Source organism: Balearica regulorum, chromosome 5 (assembly GCF_011004875.1).
Source record: "Balearica regulorum gibbericeps isolate bBalReg1 chromosome 5, bBalReg1.pri, whole genome shotgun sequence".
Lineage (NCBI taxonomy): Eukaryota > Metazoa > Chordata > Aves > Gruiformes > Gruidae > Balearica > Balearica regulorum.
In genome coordinates, this window is record NC_046188.1 from 53,051,270 (window position 1) to 53,072,781 (window position 21,512).

Genomic DNA, 21,512 nt, shown 5'->3' on the forward strand with positions numbered 1-21,512 from the left:
CCTGCACTTGTAGAGTCACTTATCAGACATGGTTTATATGATATACATTCAGTGAGAAGAAAATTAATTGACTATCTCAAAACAAATAAATACAATATTAATTACACAATAATCTGCAAAAATAACGCACATAATGAAATTGCTCCTCTGAAATTAAGTGCAGAATGAAAAATACCATGCATTGTCAATGGCAAAGGCAGCAACATAAAGCATCTGAACACTGGCTTTTTAGGTGATCCTAACAAAGCCCTTGCCAAATTTTACTTTAGCTGCTGCTATTCACATTTTTGCAAGACCTTTTTGTTCAACAACAACAAAAAAAAGTACTTGTAGACTAATCCCAGGGATCACCCTAGTCATCTGTCCTTCAAGCAAAGGCAAGAATACTTCATCCCAGTCAGAGTCTGGACCTCATCTTTGGGGGCATCAGAACATTAACTAATATTTATATAGTACTTTTGAAAATTCTTATCGCATTTTAGAAAAAAGCCCTCAATGCCTGCAACCTGTGTCATCTCAGTGATTCTTAACAGTCATTAGATTGGAAAAACCCAGGAGGAAATGGCTATAAAGTGGAACAGATAAAAAGAAACACATTTTGGAAACAGAATCAAAATTCCACTGCTGTTTCTGTCTTTCTACATTACCCAGGATAAGACACGCAGGGTACTATTTGTACTGTGCATTTTCACTGTATTAGCTAAGGCACAACAGTGAATGTGAAGTAAAACCCCAGTAAGCCCAGAATACCAGACCTTCAATATCAGAGAGCTGGTAGGTATAAATGCTAGACTCCCCAATGTTTAAACGGTTTAAGGCCAGGGATGAAGAATCTGCTACATCTACAGGTTAGCTCATGTCTTCCACTTTGGTATCTCCTTTTCCCAAAGCGTAAAATGGCAATAATGACACTTCAGGAAGCACTTGGACAGCCAGAAACTGAAAAGATACAAAGTCTAGGGTTTTATGAGTTTAAGTGACTCATGTAAAGCCAAGCACCAAATGAAGAAATAACATAATTGAGAAGTCCCCAGCTCTCAATTCAAACCTCACTGCTTATGCCTCATCCCTTTCAAAATACATCTTACATGAGAACTGCATTTCAGTTCTGAATAACCGCCCTTCGTTCTCTCATCTGTGCACACACACATACTTTCTCTAAACATTTTTCTTGAACAGGGAGCTCAAGTCTAAAGGCAAAATTGTAGGTAAAGCCAAATTACTAGATTCTTACTTTATATGCTACCATTCTCAAGTCAGAAATTAAAAAAAATGTACACCCACCACTAAATTTCATCCAAACTTTGCACAACTGCTGCCTGGCCACATTTCTGGTTTATTCAGAAGTAGTCAATCTAGCTTATGCAACAGGAAAACCTACAATCCAATGCAATCCCTAACTTCTCACATAATTTATCCCATCCCTATATTAAGTCTTATGTCATAGAAGTGTTTAGTCTAGAAAGCTGATCTTAAATGCCTTCAGAGATATGGCAATATACTACTTCAGTAGCCAACAGGTGAACAAAGCAAAATAATCCTATTTTGGCAATGAAACATTTTCTTTCTGGCAAAAGGTCAAGTAACTCAACGTTAAACCAGAATATTTAAGCTACCACCAGAATTTTTATCCTTTTACTGTGCCACTGCCTAGAAGAAGGACAACTTAAGGGGGGTTACTAATCTTGCTGTGAAGACCCAGGTTAGATGAGAGAACCAGGTTTTGGCTGAAAACTGAAAAAGCCAAGAAGTGACTCGGTTTAAATTGGAAATACTAACTGCCAAATTAATGAAGTCACAAAACTTTGTATAACAGCTTAGAGTTGCCTCAAAACCATCATGTTTTTCAGGTGCTATCACCCTTTCATTTGAAAGGCTCTTGAGTGTTCCTGGAAGATTTTAACCATCATCAGTTTAGCCCCATATACACCCATACGTGCCCATATGATGGTCAAATACTTTTGGTTTTCCTTCAAGCATATCTAAGGGTACGTATCTCATATAGTGTACTCTTTCCCCACAAGTCTCTTCTACCAACTCATCCAGCTTAGTTAATATTGCACTTGTGTTATGCTTCCCTTTCCCAATAAAAATTTATACTCTGTTGATATACACCACCAGATAATCCTAGTACGTCCTAGTACAATAATGGATTATCTCCTTGTTTTAGAAAAAAAAAAAAAAACCAAAAACAACAAAACCCTCACTACACTGCCATGAAATAAGATAAAGCTCAGCTCAGAGCAGTCAAAGGTAGAAAGGGGTATTATTGTACTTTTGCTGTTAACCTTTAAAAACATACCCAGTTTAAGTGATGAAAAGCTTTATTCTTCATAAGTGGTAAAAAACCAAGGCTCTTGAGTTTTCTATGAATCATTACCAGGGCACAAGTCAGTTTTGGTCCAATACCAGACATAACAGTTTTTATAAAGCTTTGTTGCAAATTAGCAACTTTTTTTTTTCTTTTTTAAACAGCATTGAATTTTTCTTATACACTGCACTGAAGTACCAATATATACCAAAGAATTTGGATAATTAAGTGAGATGCCTTATCTCTGCCTCTGAAGTTGCAAGTGCCAAATAAACGATTATGCAAGTACCTACATAACACTATAAATCCAGGGCCAGAGTCCTTGCCTCACCCCTTTTACATCTCTGCCTCTCTCAGTTTCCCCCATCTCCCAAAGAGTGATCAGTATTTTATGCTCATGACCAGATTTAGGGAATGTCACTGCAACACTTGGACATTTGTCAATACGGGTCACCATTTTTGATTACAATATTGACCAAAACAATTTCAAGTCCACATAGTACAAAGTTTTCCCCCACACACACTAGAATCAAGCTTATTTTCAAGGACATCTTTTCCTTGTCTTTCACTCGCAGTGCACATGTTCTGGCACAATCACAGAAAAAACAATTGCTTCCCTTATGTGTATCACTGACTAGCAACCCTGCTATTGCAAAGAATCCATTACAACAAAGAAATAGTTCATCCTGTGGGTCAGGCATAAAGCAATAATGTGCTATAAGGAAAGCATGTGTTTTTATGTTAATCTTTTTACATAAAATTCCACCTTTCACCTGCAGGTATTTTAACAAAATCCCATTATTTTGCTCCTCAAAAACTTCATGACAAATCTCACAGACTTCATGAAAGTGCAACAGCAAGTGCTCAAAGAGCAACCATAGTAAGTTTTGACTAAGCACATTTGAAACACTTAATTGTCGTAATCTTTAAGCTATGTTTTGTCCTTCTCTATAGATAGCGCAAAAAGATTCAGTTTTAAAAGTCTTTTCCGTGTATTTTCTCATGACAGAAAGGTGAAAAACATGTATTTTCTCATGACAGAAAGGTGAAAAACACTGATGTGAACCCAACAAGCTTCTTGAAACGACAGGATTTTTTTCAAGCCTGGCTTAAAATTATACTAAATCACATCTGTGCTCTTTCCTCATATCTAAAGATTTGCCCTCTCTATGTTGTCATCTTGCACTGTGCTCCAGTTACACACACCACAAGCCAAGAAAGGTTACAAAATTTCTGAAGTTACTGCTGCTGAAGCAACAGCAATCTAAAATTCTGGCATTTACAACAACAACGAAAGATATGCACAATAGGAAAAAATACGACTTTCAGCAAAGAATCAGTGATGACTCATTTAAACTCTGACAAACTACTGAAATTCTGGCAAGCTACTGCTATATGAAAGGAGTGATGAAATTCGAGAAAAAGCTTGCAAAAGAAAAGAACATGCCACACTCCTCAAACTTATCAAAGAATCCAGCTTACCACTATTCACCCCTAAAACATTTAAGGATTTCTTTTTAACAAAAATAGTACGTAAGGTAATGAGCTAGCACAGAGATCATGTTATCCACTATTTACTTCTTGAAGAGAAAGATGCATTTAAGCCTGTAAATTGGTATTTCACTTTGCAACACTATGCAGCTATACTCTGTGCTATGGAGTTTGAAATACATCCTGCAGAACAATTTAACCTGAGCACAAATAACCTGCACTTCCCCTAATTACAGATTCAAATGGTAGCTGTGTGCAAAGCCTCTGAAATAATTACAGTCCTTACTGATACACTGTAAGTGATTATATATCGAGTCATTTAGAAGGAAAGGACAAGACAAAAACTTCAAGCACTAAAGATGTCTCTGTGGAAGGATCTACTTTTTCCATTACATGAAGTTTATAATATTCATATGGTTTTCAAATTCGGAGTTATTGATCCATGTGTAAATTAGAATTTCTAGACTAAGATTTCTGTTGGCTAAATATATGGTCTTTCAGCTACATAATCCTAGGCTAGCAGGCTAATTTACCAAACAAGCACAGTGAGGAACCTGAAAATTACTATTACTTTATTGACATGATCCTCATTCCAAACCTGTGCCTTCTACTCTTGGGTATCATGCCCTCATTACCCCATTAAGTTTTAATCAAACAATAAACTATCTGTGGTGATCTCACCAAGGCAGCTGCCAGTGCACGTACCTGATAAAACAATTGCTCTGGAAGTCTCCACTCACCCAGAAAAAGAGCTTCTGCTACCACTTAGTTCTAGCAGGCAGTGCTGCCACTTAACGCACACTCCACTTCCAAGGTCAGTAATAAGAAATGTACCACCACCTTCACATGGGAAATATAGTAAACATTTGAGGATGCTCTCATTTTTCATTTTCATTTTTCAGAAATATTAAGTGAAGGAAAATAGTCTAACTTTCTCTAGAATCAATGTCTTGGCCTTCTAAGAGCATTCTTTAGATGATAATGGCCCCGAAATCTTGTGAAGAGTCATTTATTGTGTGCATTGAAAAGCTCACTAATAGGAAGGAGCTGCTTCATGACCACATTCTTTGAAATATCTTGAGAAATGAAAACTTACCTCTTTTCAATTTAATTCTTACAGGACAGCACACAAAGCAAAACCATTCACCATTAACTGGCTGGTTATCCTTAAAAATGCACAACAGGTGATGCAAAGAATTTTCACTGAAGGTTTCTCTGGACGTTTAAGAGGCTCTTATAGGATGCAAAGATGGGTGGTGTGATTAGCTGACATTTCCATTCTGAGAACAGTACAAAGACCATGCCACTCTCATAACCCACAAAGGAAGAATATTGTTCTCCAGTATTATACCACTTATTAAAGCACACTAAAGTAATAAAGTATCTCAGCTCATTGGCTTTACTACATGAGAAAAATCATTGCGGGTAGCATAGTCCCCTCATAACATCATCTGATCTGACTGCAACAGACCCACTAAACACCACGCTGAAGTAGCACACAGCTTTGTGACAACTCAAATATGGTAGCATCAAGATAAAATTTAAGACCAGCTGGCATCATTCTATCTTTCCATAAACCTTTTCTATTTCAAAATGCCTAGTATGCCAAGAGCTACAAATTTAAGCACCCCATCCTACAAGAGGAAAAGATCCAAGTCATTCAGATGAATCGCTGTAACAAACTAAAATGCCCTCACACACATAAAGCGCTAAATGGAGGGGGACTTAGGCCTCGGAGGAAAGTCTGTGCACCTCCGAGTGCAGCACAGAGGCTCTCCTTATCTGCCTCTCATCCTTAGCAGTACTGTGACCTACAGAGCAGTGACGCTAAGCAGCTCCCCTCCTCCAATCCTCCTACGTCTCAGACACTTCCTGTCTCCACTGGCATTTATTTTCAGCCCTCAAGATTCCTTTCTATATGTTCCAGGAACCCTCTAGCCATCCTCTGTCCAGATGGCAGACTTCAGATGAAGGGAACAGGGTCTTGGAGAGTCTTTTCTTGGCCTGCTTCTCAGCAGCCTGCTGGAACTTAGAGGCAGGCTGAGTCTTGCACAGACAAGGCTCTGTTGCACGGCAAAAGCCCTTCAATCCCTCTCCACCGTTTTCCTCAATGCCCTCTTTGTCTTCAAACAAATTTGTCTTAAACCTTTTAACAGCCTCTGCTTTCCAGGGGCATGCTTTATACAATCTACTCCCTACAAAGCTGCAGAAAGCCAATAAAAAGGCCAAAGGAAAGGGGTCTTAACGCTGTAACAGACAACCAGATGCAGAAGAAAGAGGTAGGTGATAGGTTTCAGTCCTGTCATCTGCAAGGGGTTTCTGAAATGTGACAGAAACACAGTAGTTTACATACTCAAATTCAGTCAGAACTATCACCCTACAATGAACTATTTTCAGACTATGGCCCTCCTGCATAACTAGTCCTTAAAGGCCAGCACAGTGTTATCACCAACGCTATGCATTCACGTACAGGCCTCAGAGAATGACTTCTATGTCTTGTTTGAGAAAGTCAACGTTTTGCCAAAGTAAGTAGAAAAATGAAAAAAAAAAAAAGCTTCCAACTGAAGCTTCACTGAACAACGGTTTCATGTGTTTCAGTAAAATTTATTCAGGATTCCTTTAACTCCATACTAAAGGCTATGACATTACTTAATTATATATTATTATATATATAAATGAAACAATACTTCCAAGACCCAAAAGGGTCTAAATCTGAAATAAAGCTAGATGCTTCAGAGTAGAATATATTTAGGCATAAACTATTCTGAAATCAAATGCAGTTAGCAAGGCCAGTTCCCCATTTAAAGACCAGAGCTATCAGGAAGACTCTAATGTAGAGCTTGGCTAGAAAGATTAATTTAGGAAATGAACTGCAAGAACGAATTACAGAACTTCAGTAAAATCTAACTGTGGTAGGAAAGGAGAAGTTACAGAGAAGTTGCAGTAGCACAGGAAACGTCCCATTTTCAGGTAGACCTTTAAAAATCCAGCATCTCAAAGAAAATGATCAGAACAGTGATGGGGAAATTAAGCAAAACATGGCCTTGTCATTTGAAGGTTAATTTAAAAAAAATTCCTTCTTCCTTGGTGGGAAAAGCAACACAATCTGGAGGCAATATTATGCACTGAGTGCCACTATCACACTTGTGATGGTGTTTTTTCAGTCGAATTCTTGTTCTTTTTAGGCTTAGCATTGATGTGAAAAGTTAGTCAACTATCTCCTTCTGTCCCTTTTATCATTTACATTTGTCATAACATTGCCTGTGGGAGGATATCTTTAGTCTCTTTTTGAGACCAAGAAATCATACAAGAAATATCTTGAAGAAAATTCACCACTCCTTTATGGGATAGTTTGAAAAGCAAATGCTATAAGCAAGCTATATTTGATACCCTGACCAGATTTTTTATTTTCCTTAACATTTGTACATTGTTAGAAACCAATCTTTTTTCAGAGAGGTTCATCAGAAATTTATAACTAATTTCAAATAGTTCAAATCCTTTTCAGGTAACTTCTTTTATTTAAGGAGTGTGATCTATTTGCTTGTCAGGGTAATACACTAACTGCATGATGATAGCCATAGCTCCTCCCAGAAACATTTGGTATTGTCTAATTGAGATTCTTCCCTTATTTAGCTTCTCAACAGATTAAAAAAGGTGTAGCTTCAAAAATTTAAATTCAATTTCTACATCCCCAACCAATGGCTGGCTACTACTAGAACATCACCCAATTCCACCAACTGCAAATCTGATCCAGAAATTATGTTATTTAAAATTGAAATCAGTTATAGACCACCTATAAACCTTAGCTAATATGAACTAGCTAATAAATCATAGGTGGAGTGAGCCAGGTACTAACAATCATAGAAAACTAAGTATCGGCTATAGAGTCAGTGCAACATAAGGAGACACAATAAACCACCCCATTATGATCAGAGACACCTATCTATCCCCTTATCACTGGAAAGATGGACTCTCTTTAAGGAAAGTAAATGGTTTATTAACCAAACACTTAGACAAAAGCTAGAGCCTTGTAAGGGTGGTTAACAGAAAGTGGATCAAAATCCAGCAAGTATCGTGTGAGATGTTTGGCCTCTGATCTAAAGCCATGCCATCTGATATCCTTGGCGCTGAGCTTTCATGCTGACCTTTCCCTGGTTGGCTCCCTAGCCAGCAAGTGTCTGAAAAACTTTCTAAGAGTATAAGAGTGCAGAATGAAAAAAAGAGAGATGACAATCCTTTTAAAACTCATGCAATTAGTCATGCTTTGAAGAAAACTGAGAAGAAGATACAGAATTTAAGTACACAAAGAAGGCCAAGGGAGCAAAGTGACTGAAGCTAAATGAAGGGGAAAAGACAATGACTGTGGTAATACCTGAAAAGACAATCATCTGTCAGGATACGCTAACAGAGCAAAAGAGCAAATACAAAGGAACATATATTACAATTAATGGAGATGACAACTGCTTTATCTGTTAAATTCTACATGTTGCTGCTTTTAAAGTAGGATAGGAAGTGCATATGCTTTGTCCAGCAGTTACAGCTAAGCTGTAACAGACTTAGGAGTAAATGAATAGACTAATAATTTTGCACTATTTTTGGCACAGTAGTGGTAGATACAAGAGGTTGCTACCTTGGAACTTAAGCATTACTTCCACATACCTGTTTTCAATTCTGGTTTTAAAGCTAAGATCAGTCTAGTACTTAATGTGTAATGACCATTCTCCTTGCATCACAGCAGTTATCTTGGAATTCAGCATGAACAACTCTAATAGCAACTGTATCACAGCCCAGCACAAGAGCACACTAAAAGCAGGAACAAAAGGGTAAAGTTTGTATTGCAAGTCTCTCAGTTTTATGAGCATCTAGGTCTACTAGCAGCATGAAAAATAATGCAAGATAACCATAGAGAAGATAGGACAGTAATCCTATAGATTAGTAAATTTGAAAAAAGCAGTTGCTGAAGCCACAGGCAGCTTTATTATAGACAGCATCTATCTTCCCAGTCATGACATTTTCCACTATCATCCTAAAAACTCACTATCGCTTTTCTCTTTGTAAACCGTGAAGGATTTTTCACACTGATTTGAAGCTAAATAAATGGCTACACTGCATTTCATTTACATTCTATTCTGAAAATAGCACTTGCAGAGAAAAAGGACCATAAGGTAATCCAGCTAAATAGTCGCCAACTGCCTATTCTGCTCTCTAAGGGTGGTTAGACTACATTTAGCCCCTCTTCATGTGTATTCCCTGGAAGCATCTGGTTTAAGTTGTTATTTTGATATCTTCATACCAAAGTTTGTTTAAATAAAGCAACTATGATCTTTTGGCTAATAAGTGCTAAGAAAATCTTTGCTCTGAGACAACCGTATTCTGTTACCAACAGAGGAGTGCCTCTGAACTGTCTGCTGAGGCTGTTTTTGTCAATAGGGCATTGGCCTGTGTAATATAGAAAATAAATATTTACCCCTAGTAAATATACTCTCAGTACCCTTAACTCTGTTATCTCCACTCACCCTGAAACTCCCTGTCAAAATCACTGTTTCTGTAAAGCTGTGTGGGAAATGAGTAATTCTTTATCCAAGTCTATAGACAGTCATTGGAGTTTGGAACTGACTGCTGTAGAACCACTGTTACAAAACTTAAGGATTATGCAAAAGCTTGCATCTACAATATTTTTAAGGAATTGGTACTGCTATTGCTTTCAGAAAAGAAAGGTATTTTCTGCTGGTGCTAGGAAACAGAAGGGGTGGAGTACTTTGAGAGTCCTTGGAAACTGGACATCCATGTTGGCAGAAGCAGTGGGAGGGAAGGGCAAGAATTGTTGCCCATACACGACCAAATGTCCCATAAGATCTCGGGGGAAAAAAACATGATTTCAAGCTTACTCCAACACCCTGCTCATATTACTTCATTTTTTTGCAAGTCAAATATCTATTTTGAGGTTGTGGCTCAGAAATCCAACTTAACGTTCTATTACAGGGAAGGGCTCTTCATAAAACTGTCCAAATGGTCTACCACATCTTCTGTACCAACACATACATGCTCAGCTAGTAACAATCTGATACTTTGACATACTGCACGAAAAAAATTATTGAAAAAAATAAGAGGTGGAACCAAAAGAAAAATAAACGTAGACAGTTCTTAACATGTCAAGACTGTGATAGCATCTGAGGAAAACTGAAGTTTGAAGAAGAGTTCTTAACTTGGATCTGCAGCAGATCCAGTAAGATACGGCATCATTACAGACTGATTCAGCCACTGGCCTACATGAAGCATAGAAATCAGTAGTAGTGGATCTGTGCAGAGAGACTCATTGTTATCAAGCATAAAGAACAACTGCTTTTTATTGTATTTGCCATACACTATTTTCTGTGCCTAAAACTGGAGAGGACCATCAGCTAGGGGGGTAGCAACATTAGATAAGGGAGGTGGCAGATTTCTGATATGTGGTTTCTGTTCCAAGTTCTTAAGGTCCTACTTGTTAACCTAGGGAGACCCCCGAGCCACAGAATGAAAAATCATAACTTCTTATCTCTTGCTTACTAGCACACCACCTGCAAAGCATGAAAAAATAACACAAATAATTTACTCTGAAACAATGTTTCACAACCTTCACCTGTAACTCCTCAAGTCAAGCACAAAGTGATAACACAGACCCTGCAGAAAGTACTAATAAAGTCTAAACATATTGAGAGTAACATAGGAGTTTACTGACAGGTGAAAGGGAAAGGGTACTTGTAAAGAGTCCTCAGTAAACTGCTTCTATCCTCAAGTTTTGGTTTGTACAGAGAGATGTGGCAAACATACACTACTAATATTTGTTATCACCAGAAAAGGCTAGCATGAGGCAGAAAAGCCGGACAGGAAAGACACTCAAGCCTTTAGTTTCTCCCTCCCTGCTGGCAGCCCCCACCTAGTCCTTCTTCCCCCTCTCCAGCTAAGCTCTTTCCCAGTTTATGTCTGCACAGTACCACTTCATGTCCACACACGTCTGTGCTAGTTAATGTATAAAATTGTCTTACCAGCAGCAGCACAGTGAGCAGATGATGAATTCCATTCCAACAAAATTAACAGCAGGGGATTTCCGACAAGATGGCAATGGAATAAAACACAGTTCAGATACTCAAAGAAGAACAAGATAACCGATTACTGAAACACGGCCTGAAATATTGGTAGCACTTTTGCAGAATTCAGCAAGATGCAACTTCTGGCAGGCAGAGTGAAAAACATAAAAAGGTCCTCTTCTAGAGAAAGGGTATACATAGCTCATTCTTGAAAAGACAGCTGTGCAAAAGAAAAGTAAATGCTTTCTGCCTTTCTTTTATCTATCAGAATAGCTGTTATCTAAAGTTTCCTCCTCTTCTTTTAGGGTAGGACTGTTTAAAAAAACCTCCTCCCAATAAATGAAGATTTAGCAAGCATTTTGATAATGCTTTTCTCTATCTAGTTCTGCCTACCTTTCAAGTCAGTTTGGAAGCAAAGAAAAAGTAATTCCAAAGAATAAATAAGTAATGACAACTATTTTTTCCAATCCTCCCTTTCTTCTTTTAAAACAATTCCAGTGCCTCAGACATATTAAAGAATCCAAAGTATCTGCTGAGTCTGTTGTTGTTAATAAAACCCACCCACTTTCTTGAAAAAAAAAAGAAAATAAACCCATTGAAATGTTCATTTTATACCTGTTTTAAGAGATTTCATAAACTCCATTCATCTTTCTGCTTATTAGTCAAGAGGGAAAAATTCCCAGCTGCAGAGCCTTAAAGCTCCATCTTGTGGAAGATGCCTATAATATACAAATAGGCTCCAGAGGGAAGAGGAATTCACACAGAGCTTACAATTAATAACGTGTTTGACATTTACACTTTGTCATCAGTGATACAGTAAGACAGCCTCTTAAATGCATTCCACCCCAGTAGAAAAATTAGCAGTGGGGGATTACCAACGAAGTGAAAAGCTGGTTTTCTTTTGTGGCAATAGAATAGGCATCCTGCATTGATTGAAGCAGCAGATAGCACCCACAGCAGTCCAGAGCAGGTCTTGCTTTCACCACGTTTGCTGGCTCTTGTGCACTGAACTTACTCTAGTCATAAGCAGGAAAACAGGGAATAACAGACAGATTTATCTGGGCAGTGGGCAGACAACCAAAGATTATAGCAACCTTGCCATTAAGAATAGATAAATGACTAACAGAATTTCCTCTTGTGATACTATGTTGACTGCAATTTAACATGGGTATTCTGAAAGCTGTTCACAATCCTCCTCCAGCCATCTATTACAAACTCAACTCCATGTCTGCATTCAACCATTCTTAAAAGCTTGTATTGAGAACAGCATAGCATAACCATATGCTGCCTATGACTTTAAAAGAAAATTGAACCAGTACTGCCCTCTACTGAAAGAAGAGCCTGAACATGAAAATTGTAGCAACTTTTCCACCATTCTATCTTGCTGCTTCATTTATATACCTCATTTTTCCTTGGTTTTCCTTCTTGTCTGTAAGCCTTTACAATATTCAGGGTTCTGCTTTATCATGTTTTTTTCCTGCTGTTTCTTCCCCATGAGGGCCACACAGATAAGTTTCTTAGTTTACATACTATAATACCATGCAGCACAGACAGATTCCAGAAATCAAAGAGCTGCTGCACTAAAGCACTGCAGATGCAGCTTATGATTTTAGCAACATAAAGGCAGATAAGCAAATAAAAAAAAAAAACAAAGTGAGGTGTTCAAAAGTAATCCCAGCAAAATGAATTTAAAATTTTCCTGTCATCTGCAGTACACCAGTCAATACAAGTATCATGAGATGTTCTTGTGTAGTAAATCCAAGATACTTAAAGAATGTATATCCATATTGATTCAATACTTTGAATTAATAAATATGTCATAATTAGTAATTGATTACTAACAGTAATCACATTACTTTCTCCAATATAAACCTTGCAATGTTTCTATTTTCCATCAGTTGCTCCACTTTGATATTTAGACATTCATAACAACCTGAAACTCTGAATAACTTAAGAATTGAAATACTGTACAAAATCTGAAAGTGGCATACTTTTAGCAACATAATTTTCTAAACAATATGTTGGCTTGGAACATTAAGGAGCACAAAATTTGAACTGGTTGAATGAAATGTCTTTGAACCTGTAGAAAAGATGTAAGCATTCCACTCAAAACAGAGGAAAGCACATCACTTCAGAAGCACATCAGTTTTCTGCTGCCCAGGAGCTGGGAAAGCCTGTATCTCAGCCCTAAATCCCCAACTGGCAAAAGCCACCAGAAGATTTTCATAATCGCTGTGAGGACATTGTGTGCACTTCAGCAAGTTTCCATAGCTGGGGGCTGACTCCATTCCATCAAAATAAACCAAAACACCCCAACCTTACCACAGTGCACGACCTCCTCCAGAAGCACCGGCATTAACCGGCTGCAGAGGGAGCCCGCTGCCCGCATGCCTTGCGAAGCTGGCTGTCAGGTCCCCTTCCCCAAAAAGACAGTGACCGTTCATGTCATATACAGTAATCCAGAGTCTAGTTTCCATTTCACTTTCCAGCAATGATCATATCAGAAAAAAATAAAGAGAGATTACTCAACTGGCAAGGAGAGGAGGACTTGATCCGTTGCTGCATAGTACCCTTCAAATATGTTTCTTAGAGTGCCTATTGAACTCCACACATTAGAAGTAGTGTGTTTTTTTAAATAACACTGAATATTTTGTTCTTCCTGTTCTCTAAGCTATACTAGCTCCAACTCTGAATGACCTCTTACTTCACACAATGCTTCTGTGGGAAGGATAGACCTTCTCTTTTAAAGAAAATAATTGAACACCTCCTAGGTGTTTAAGGCAGATCCTAGTTACCCCTTTTAATAATTAAAAAAAGGTAGCCTTTTACTAAAAAAAAAAAAAGTTCACAGCCCCTACGAAGTCCTCTATACTTGTCACTGTTGGTGGCTGTTACCCAAAAAGAGCCCAGAAGAACAACATTAAATTTACTAATAGATATTAAAACCAACAGAAGAGATTATATATACCCGAGTACATAACCTGAACGAATTTACTTCACCTTTCCACATACGATCTTTTAAAATGAAACTATCAAATCTTGATTTTTTAAAAAATCTCACTAAAACAGCCTTTATTCCAAAACATAGAAACACATCTTAACTTTTATCGTTCATGGAGCAGGACCAAAGTCACTGATAATAAAAACACTATGTATGGATGGGGGGCCAAAAGCCCATTTTTGTATTAACAATGAAGTGAAGACCTTAAAAAAATGGCATGTCAAAGCAAATGTATCTGTCATCAATGGCATGTGAAAATTCCTTGTTTAAAGTAAGCTTTGATAATTCTTCTTCATGAAACCAAAGCTTCAGTCTAAAAATGATATCTAACACATAAAAGTTTGAAAGCCCCTGTTTTCACTCTGACCCCATATGAACCTGTCTAAAAGGTTACTCATCTTCAACTATCAATTTTCACTGAACCATCTCCTTTTGCCCCCTACCTTGCTTCAGCTACTCTTGTCTGCAAATATCAGATGTGGTGGTTTGGAATAGTTTACATGCAGCATTAATCACTGCATTCAAGAATAGACACACCACATTTCACTGATGGAAAGGTACACCTCATTACCACAGAACTGAAGGAACACACTGAAGCTGAGAAAAGAAGCATCTTTTGTAATTTATTTTTTTTTAAAAGAAAAGCCTATATATAACACTTTAAAAACCAGATACAGCCAAATTGCTCCTGTAACAGTAGAAACAACAAGACACCTAGCCTCGTCCAAGTCAGTCTTGTTGAGATAAAACTGCATCATGTTTCTAGCAATTTCTTCCTTAGAAATCAAAAGTATCGCAGCTAGATTATCACTCTGAAAGCCCCCAGTGCTGCCACATGCTTTGTCACTACAGCAGTATCTTTATGCTTGGCAGCCTCACCATGCTTTATCACTCTTACTTCAGCTGCCATATGCTTCGTTTCTTTGCCTGGGAGATACTATGCCTGCTGAACCACTTAGTCTACAAGCTTAAGAAAAGGATCCATCGCATGAAAGGGCTAGGATGAACTGACATATTTTTTTAAATCCGCAACTTCAATAAGATTTATCATTCTACAGAATAAAAATTCATTAAAATCCAAAGATCCCTCCAAGGAACCACAGGAGAGCTGTCTGTCAACAGAAGCATATTATGAATACACTTTTCAGCACATCCTCTTCATTGAGAATAGTTAATACAACAAAACTTCATAAAAATAAGGCTGGACTCAGGCTGCCATGCTATACAGAGAACTACATGCATGATATGATTACAAGAAGAGTATTCCGGGCAGATAATTCACCCGCAGTACTAGAACTGGGCAGAAAGCTCAGAACCAAAAGAAATTTATGCCCATTTCAGCTTACGATAATAAACCAAAACAAGTTTATTCATCTCCAACTTTCACAGACATTACAACCCATAGAAACTGAGGCCACAGAACACAATGCTTCGATTTGCCATAATGATGCACTCTGACAGCAATACACATACCATGGCCTTTAATCCATGTAGGCCTCTTCTACATGCTAAAAAGCAAGTCAGGTTAGAAGTGTGGACTCCAATGACAGATTACATGAGCCTCACTGATGAGTCTGTCTATGTGTTAGATCAGTTTCATATATTTAGTAACCAAAGGCATCAAATAATTCTGTTGCCAGTATCCTGACTGATACTCCTTGCCGTAGATTTCATACAAAATGCAGTTATACTTATGGTGCCTGCAGCTCTCAACTATTAAAAAAAAAAAAAAAAAGGAAGTAGATGTGAACCAAATACCATTCCAGCAAAGGAGGTTAAACAGTTAAAAAAACCCCACCAAACCCTTGTTTGTAATACTGTGACAAAACCTGACTACTACAATTTAAAATAGCCAATCAGAACAAGTTTCCTAAAGAAAACTATCTGGAGAAAATATTAAATGCTGGTTTCAGTCACTTCCTTGGAAAGTAATATTGATGCAATAAACAGAAATGATGGTAAAAATAATGGAAAATATTTCTCAATTTATTACTTATATATGAATGTATAGAAATAAAACATTTTTCTCCTTGGCACGCTTACTCTGTCTGACCTTTGAGATTTTTTTTATATGAAGCTTGAAAAGACTGATATATTCTGGAACATTGTCCTCGCCCAATGCTAGAGAACAATTCGAACACATGGAGTTGAACAGGCAAACTAGTCCATGTTTTGAACTTTCACACCTATATATATAAAATAACTAAGAACTTAAAGCCAGCCAAAGAACTGATAGCAAGCAAGCTTAGTTTTCCCACCTGATACAGCCTGTGGGGAAGGGTGAGCTCCCGAATGAGCTTCTTAAGGAAAACTATGCTTTGGTTCTCTGGGTAAAACTGTTGGGAAAGACATCAACACACACACACAAAAAGGTAATATGTGCCCTGCAATGAATATGAAAAATTTAAAATGTCCAGCCTTTTTATGTACTTGCAAAATTTAAGCATTCTTTTGAATGCACATTTATATTAATTATTTCCTGCATTATCTACAGCATTGCACACAGGGAAGCAGCCAGACTCTGCAAATTCAGCTGTCCTTGCTGCTTTTCTTACTAATGTTATGTAATGGACCAGCTTTTATACTGTGACTGCCATCCTTGTCTTTGGTCTCTGTTTTTGAAGAGTTTTCTGGGTTTTTTTACAGTAACCTAAAACACAAGATCAGTATCTCATCATAAGATCTTTTGTGTCTAGCTAACTGGCAATGTCAGCATTATATCCTTAACAGAGAATGACCTAATCCATCTTATTCTGCATTGAAAGTAGAAGACTCCTCAATTATCTTTGACTATGTGATGTTAAACATCCTGCACTTATCGGAGGCAAACACACACCCTTTGGGTTGCTAGGAACCAGTACTGTTCTAGTTTGCCTGGTTTAATACAGGATATCCACACCTGCAGTACAGCACAATGACAGGAAAATCAAGTTGATTTTCAGAAGGTATTCTTTTCTCTGATAAAAAAATACCCAGAAGCAAGAAGCCATTTTCACCTGTTTTTTCTTCCCTAACGTGACTACAGTATATTTGATTCTGTAAATTATTTCATTTGAGTGATCATTATGAACACTCAAAAGAAAAAAAAAAAGAAAATCAGTGTCAGACAGCAAGGCTGAGCTAATTAAATCTGGCATGCTTTACTGTTTCTGAAAAGCTCTCTCACTGACCAGCACAATAATACTTCTCATCCATAGATATAAAAAAAGCACTTTCCAAAGCACTTCCCCTGCTATGTGCAGGGCACAAAAGCACACCTCCACAAAAGCCCAGAAGTCAAAGGCAGAAGAGAAATAGTCTTAATTTCTCCTTACACCTTAAATAAACGTCTCACATACTGGCCTCAAAATCACCCTTCAACCCTATAGTAAAGTTCATCAAGGTCCCAGACCTTAATAAAAAAAAGTCATACAGGCAAACTTACAAGTTGAAAAAGAAACTAACACTGTAAGTTGAGTAAATAGAAAAACACTCAGCAAAGCCACTGTAAAGATATTGTAAAACAAAATATTGAACAGATAAACATGATTAACACTTTAATAGTCATCATAAAAAAAACAATAAAATACGTTTAGTAACGTTTCATTGATTCCATTTATAAACCCATAGTGCAGGAGTCAAATACAATCATTAATCAGGTAGTCTCATCCAGCATAGCATTAAGTGCAATCTAAAAATCTAAAAATCAGATAAAAGTAGTTTGGATGTTTCAGAAAGGAATTTAACTAACTATCCTCCCTTTAGCACACCACATATATCCTGAGCTTTTCCCAAATAAGATGAATCCTTTCCCATTTAGTATTTCTCCCTTTCTAGCCTAGAGACCTGTAACGGGGATATATCACCACTATGTTAAAGGCACCCATTACCTTTTCATTTCTCCCACCTTATGCAGACACTTTACTCACATGCTAAGTAATTAGTTTACTGTGAAAGCTTTTCCAAAAGGGTGAATCATATTTTAAGGACTCCGTCTAGCATTAGTACATTTCATGAGAAAGTAATAGACTTAAGGTAAAATACAGAGACAAGTAGCATGCTCAGTCATTATTACTGTTGTTCTAACTTCCAGGTTAATAAAAATTTAACCATGGTGCATGCAAGAGGTATATTAGTTCCCATCTCAAAAGAGACTTATCCGAGCCTAACATAACTTTTATCAGTTGTGCAACACAGCTGCAGTTTAGAGAGCCCCTTCACAGAGCCACAAAAACTAATGCAGGAAGTCCTCCACTTCCTCTCATTCTCATTACACTTCCAGAATTATACTTGCAACAGAAGCCATGTAAACATGTATCTTCTTGATTTGCTTGAGGCTGCACAATGTTCCTTTGGAAATATGTCACTAAGAGACCCAAAGCACACCACTCTCCATCTTCTCTATGTATGCCAGGGAAACACAATATTCACCTCCCAAGGTCATTATGAGGAATACCATTTATAACTTACTAAGCTTAAGAAGCTATACAGCTCTGCATAGCTGTCAATTTAGGGCAGCAGCTTAAAGACAGGGCAGCAGCAAAGCAAAAGGTGAGAGAAGAGTTTCCCCTTCATAAAGGTCTCCGAGAATTTCCCCTTCATAAAGGTTCTCTCACAGAAATCTCATGGTGTTATGAGATGTGCCTCATACATCAATAGTTATTCTTATTTCACAAGCAGAAAGATGGGTTTAAATGAAAAAAAAAAACAAACCCACAATTAATCTATAGGTCAGGAAGAGATGAATGAATACTTGAGATCCTTAATCCTAGTGGTAGTCTTCCTCTTTAAGAAAGTTCTCCATCTGAAATCACTTTCCTTTCTGAAGGAAACCACTTGTTTAGATACTAGAATCTTTCAAAGAAAGATTACCTTCTCAGGGACTGCAAAAAAATGTGAAGATGCAGTAGTCCACAGCAGAGGAAATTTGCCTTTGAAAACCCTCAGTCAGGTACAATACATTTAAATCATATATTATCTAACAGGCAAATGTGTTACAGATTTAAAAGCTGATAGTGAAGATGTAGGGGGTTTTAATGAAAATGACGGTACTACGTTTTCCAAAGATAATCAAACACAAGTAACTTAAACTAATTTTAAATATGGTGTTTGCTATTATACTCATCTTGTCAGATAAGCATGTCCCAGACCACTGTGGAAAAATTATTAGTGAAAAATGTGTGTGTTCATAGTTATCATGTTACCACTAAAGCAACAATAAGAAATTCAAAGCCCAAGCAACAACATAGATGGATATTTAAGCTGAAGCCACAGGACCTGAGTGTCACATTTCCTTCCCTCTGACTCAGGCCTGGCGATATTTTAGGCAAGAAAACCACCCAGAACGGTAAAGTACGCCTTTTTGACAAACCTGCTGCATCACTGCCTTTTTCAGAGACTCCCTTGAAAATGTGGTACAAGGAGGAGATTTATCTACCCTGAAAAAGTGAAGTACTCAAACACTGTTTAGAGCTTTCAACTGTAAATGCTTCCAGAACTCATTCAGCTTATTGTAAAGCCAGATGTATCTTAAATTCCTGGTAGTGTTTCACAGATAACTTAGAAACAAAATACAACAGTACCTCTATTGCCAACTCTTGCTTACTTTTCTAAATCTATAAACAAGCCAAGCTGAATTGAAATAATTGTTTCAAAACATCATCCTCACTATCACTTATTTCATGGGCTACAGCAGTTCAGTTATTTCTTATTATCCAGTTAATCAAAATATAAGCATTTTTGACAGCATGGCTTAGAAAAAAAGTCAGATTTTTGCTATTTCAGGGAAACGATTCCATTTATAAAGTATAATTTTTCAGAAACTCATATATCTGTATAGTATAGAAACTTCAGCTTGTTTCTTCAAATGGTTTGATGTTAATTTTGCCATTTAGCTGGAATCCAAGAGCGCTTGGATTCTTCACTGTGTACAATATTGCTTCTACAAATTAGGCTATTACCCAAGCAAAAATTTCCCTGTTAGACTGAAGAGCACAAAATGTACACAGAATAGCCACTTTTAAAACATACTTTTGGTGTGATTCGGAAGATTCTTTCTAGCAGCTGAAAACTAACTTTTTCTTCTGACTACTGCTCCTTCTTCAGACCTACAACCGTGCTGCTACAATGGTAAATGTAGGTTATTAGCCATCACTTAAGTGGTGTGCTAGCAATCACTGCAGAACCAACACCCACAAAGCTTCCCCAAAATCAATGTGAGAGCAAAGCTTATATAGATAACTACATCCATACTGACCCATTGAAAATAAACTGCAACCTACGTAGTCCGGTCTTACACTGGGGAGGGAAGACACACAATATGAAATTCAACCACAGTCTGGAGTTACTGGCAGCATCACTTTCCTAACATTAAATGTGTGTTGTATTTTTCTGGTACCGCAGTCTGTGTTAATGCAAAAGTCATCCTGAGAGAAAAAAAGAAAAAAGCTCATTTGTCCTTCTATCTAGATATTTATCATACCCACCAAAGTTCCAGCCCTCTTACTAGCTTAATAAGATGGAGACTAAATATCTCAAGAATATACCCATAACCAACTCTCTTAAAATTAATTTTACCAGCAGATCTCAACAACTTACTTTGGAGTTAATCATTTTAGAGATAGGAAATTAAAGACAAAAAGGAACTGGAGAGACATGTCTGAAGTCACCTAGCATGCTAATGGCCAAATTCAAAATAAACATCCAGATCTCTTAAAAGTCCTAGACGAGCACTCTGTAGCCACAGCAAGAAAATCCGAAACCCAGATAGTCACCACAAGAACAGCTCCACTTCTAAAAAGAGTCTATTATTCCACGTTCACCAACATTTCTCAGTAAATTCTCCTAGCAAATATTTGTAACAATATGGACACAGCAGAATTCTCTTCCTCCCTCCCTCTGAAAATGTAAGGAAATTTAATTGCAAGGAACAAGTTTAGAAGTATTTTATCATCCTCATCAGAAAAGGTTCTTCAAGGATTCAGTGAAGGTGGAGATCTAGATAACTTTTCACATTCATTTCTCTGTGATAGGTCTACGATACATGCTCAGCATAATCAAATGCAGATTGCATTTTCTGCCACCTATGTGATACCTGCTTTGTACCTGATTCAGGCTCTACGACCATGAATTCTATGACATCCAGGAACACCAATGTTTGTGGGGATTTTTGAGTTATGCTGAACAAAGTAGTTAAATACTATCCAATATTCTACAAAATACTTCGTTACTTTTCTTATTCAGTATTTCCCCAACAACAGATATGCCCCAGATTGCTGGAATACTGTCTGCATATGTTTTCTACTCTGCAAATCACCAGTTACCTGCAGTCAGAGAGCACTTTGGCACCAACAGTGCTCCCCATTTCTCTTTCATAGTGCTCTCTGGCCCTGATGCATTACAATACCCAAAGGCAACCAAATAGCTAATGAGAATGGGGGGCTGGAAGAACAGTCATTTGAGGCTGTGAAAAAAAAGCCATCCTTCTCTTTTAGCAATATTACTCCATATCTCACCCTCTCACTTCATCTGAGGATCTAGCAGCTTTGGAAATTACTTTGGAGACTGTGTATGTTTTGAATATGAACTATTTCTCCATTTTTTTTCTATTTTCAGTTATTTAAGAACAGGGTTGAAAGAGGGAACCTGCACTTAAGAACTAAAA

The 21,512-nt window shown here is 37.5% G+C and overlaps 1 protein-coding gene across 2 annotated transcripts in view; it reads right to left on the bottom strand.

Annotated features, from left to right (window-relative positions):
• MOB2 (MOB kinase activator 2) overlaps positions 1 to 21,512 on the bottom strand; it is a 115,840-nt gene that overhangs the window by 67,742 nt on the left and 26,586 nt on the right. The window contains exon 1 of one of the 2 annotated variants that reach the window (XM_075754930.1): positions 10,828 to 11,050. The exons of the other annotated variant lie outside the window; for it this stretch is intronic. Coding sequence (XP_075611045.1) covers positions 10,828 to 10,862 — 35 coding nt within the window. The 5' untranslated portion in view covers positions 10,863 to 11,050. Of the gene's footprint in view, positions 1 to 10,827; positions 11,051 to 21,512 lie in introns of those variants that run through there. 2 annotated transcript variants of the gene reach the window in all.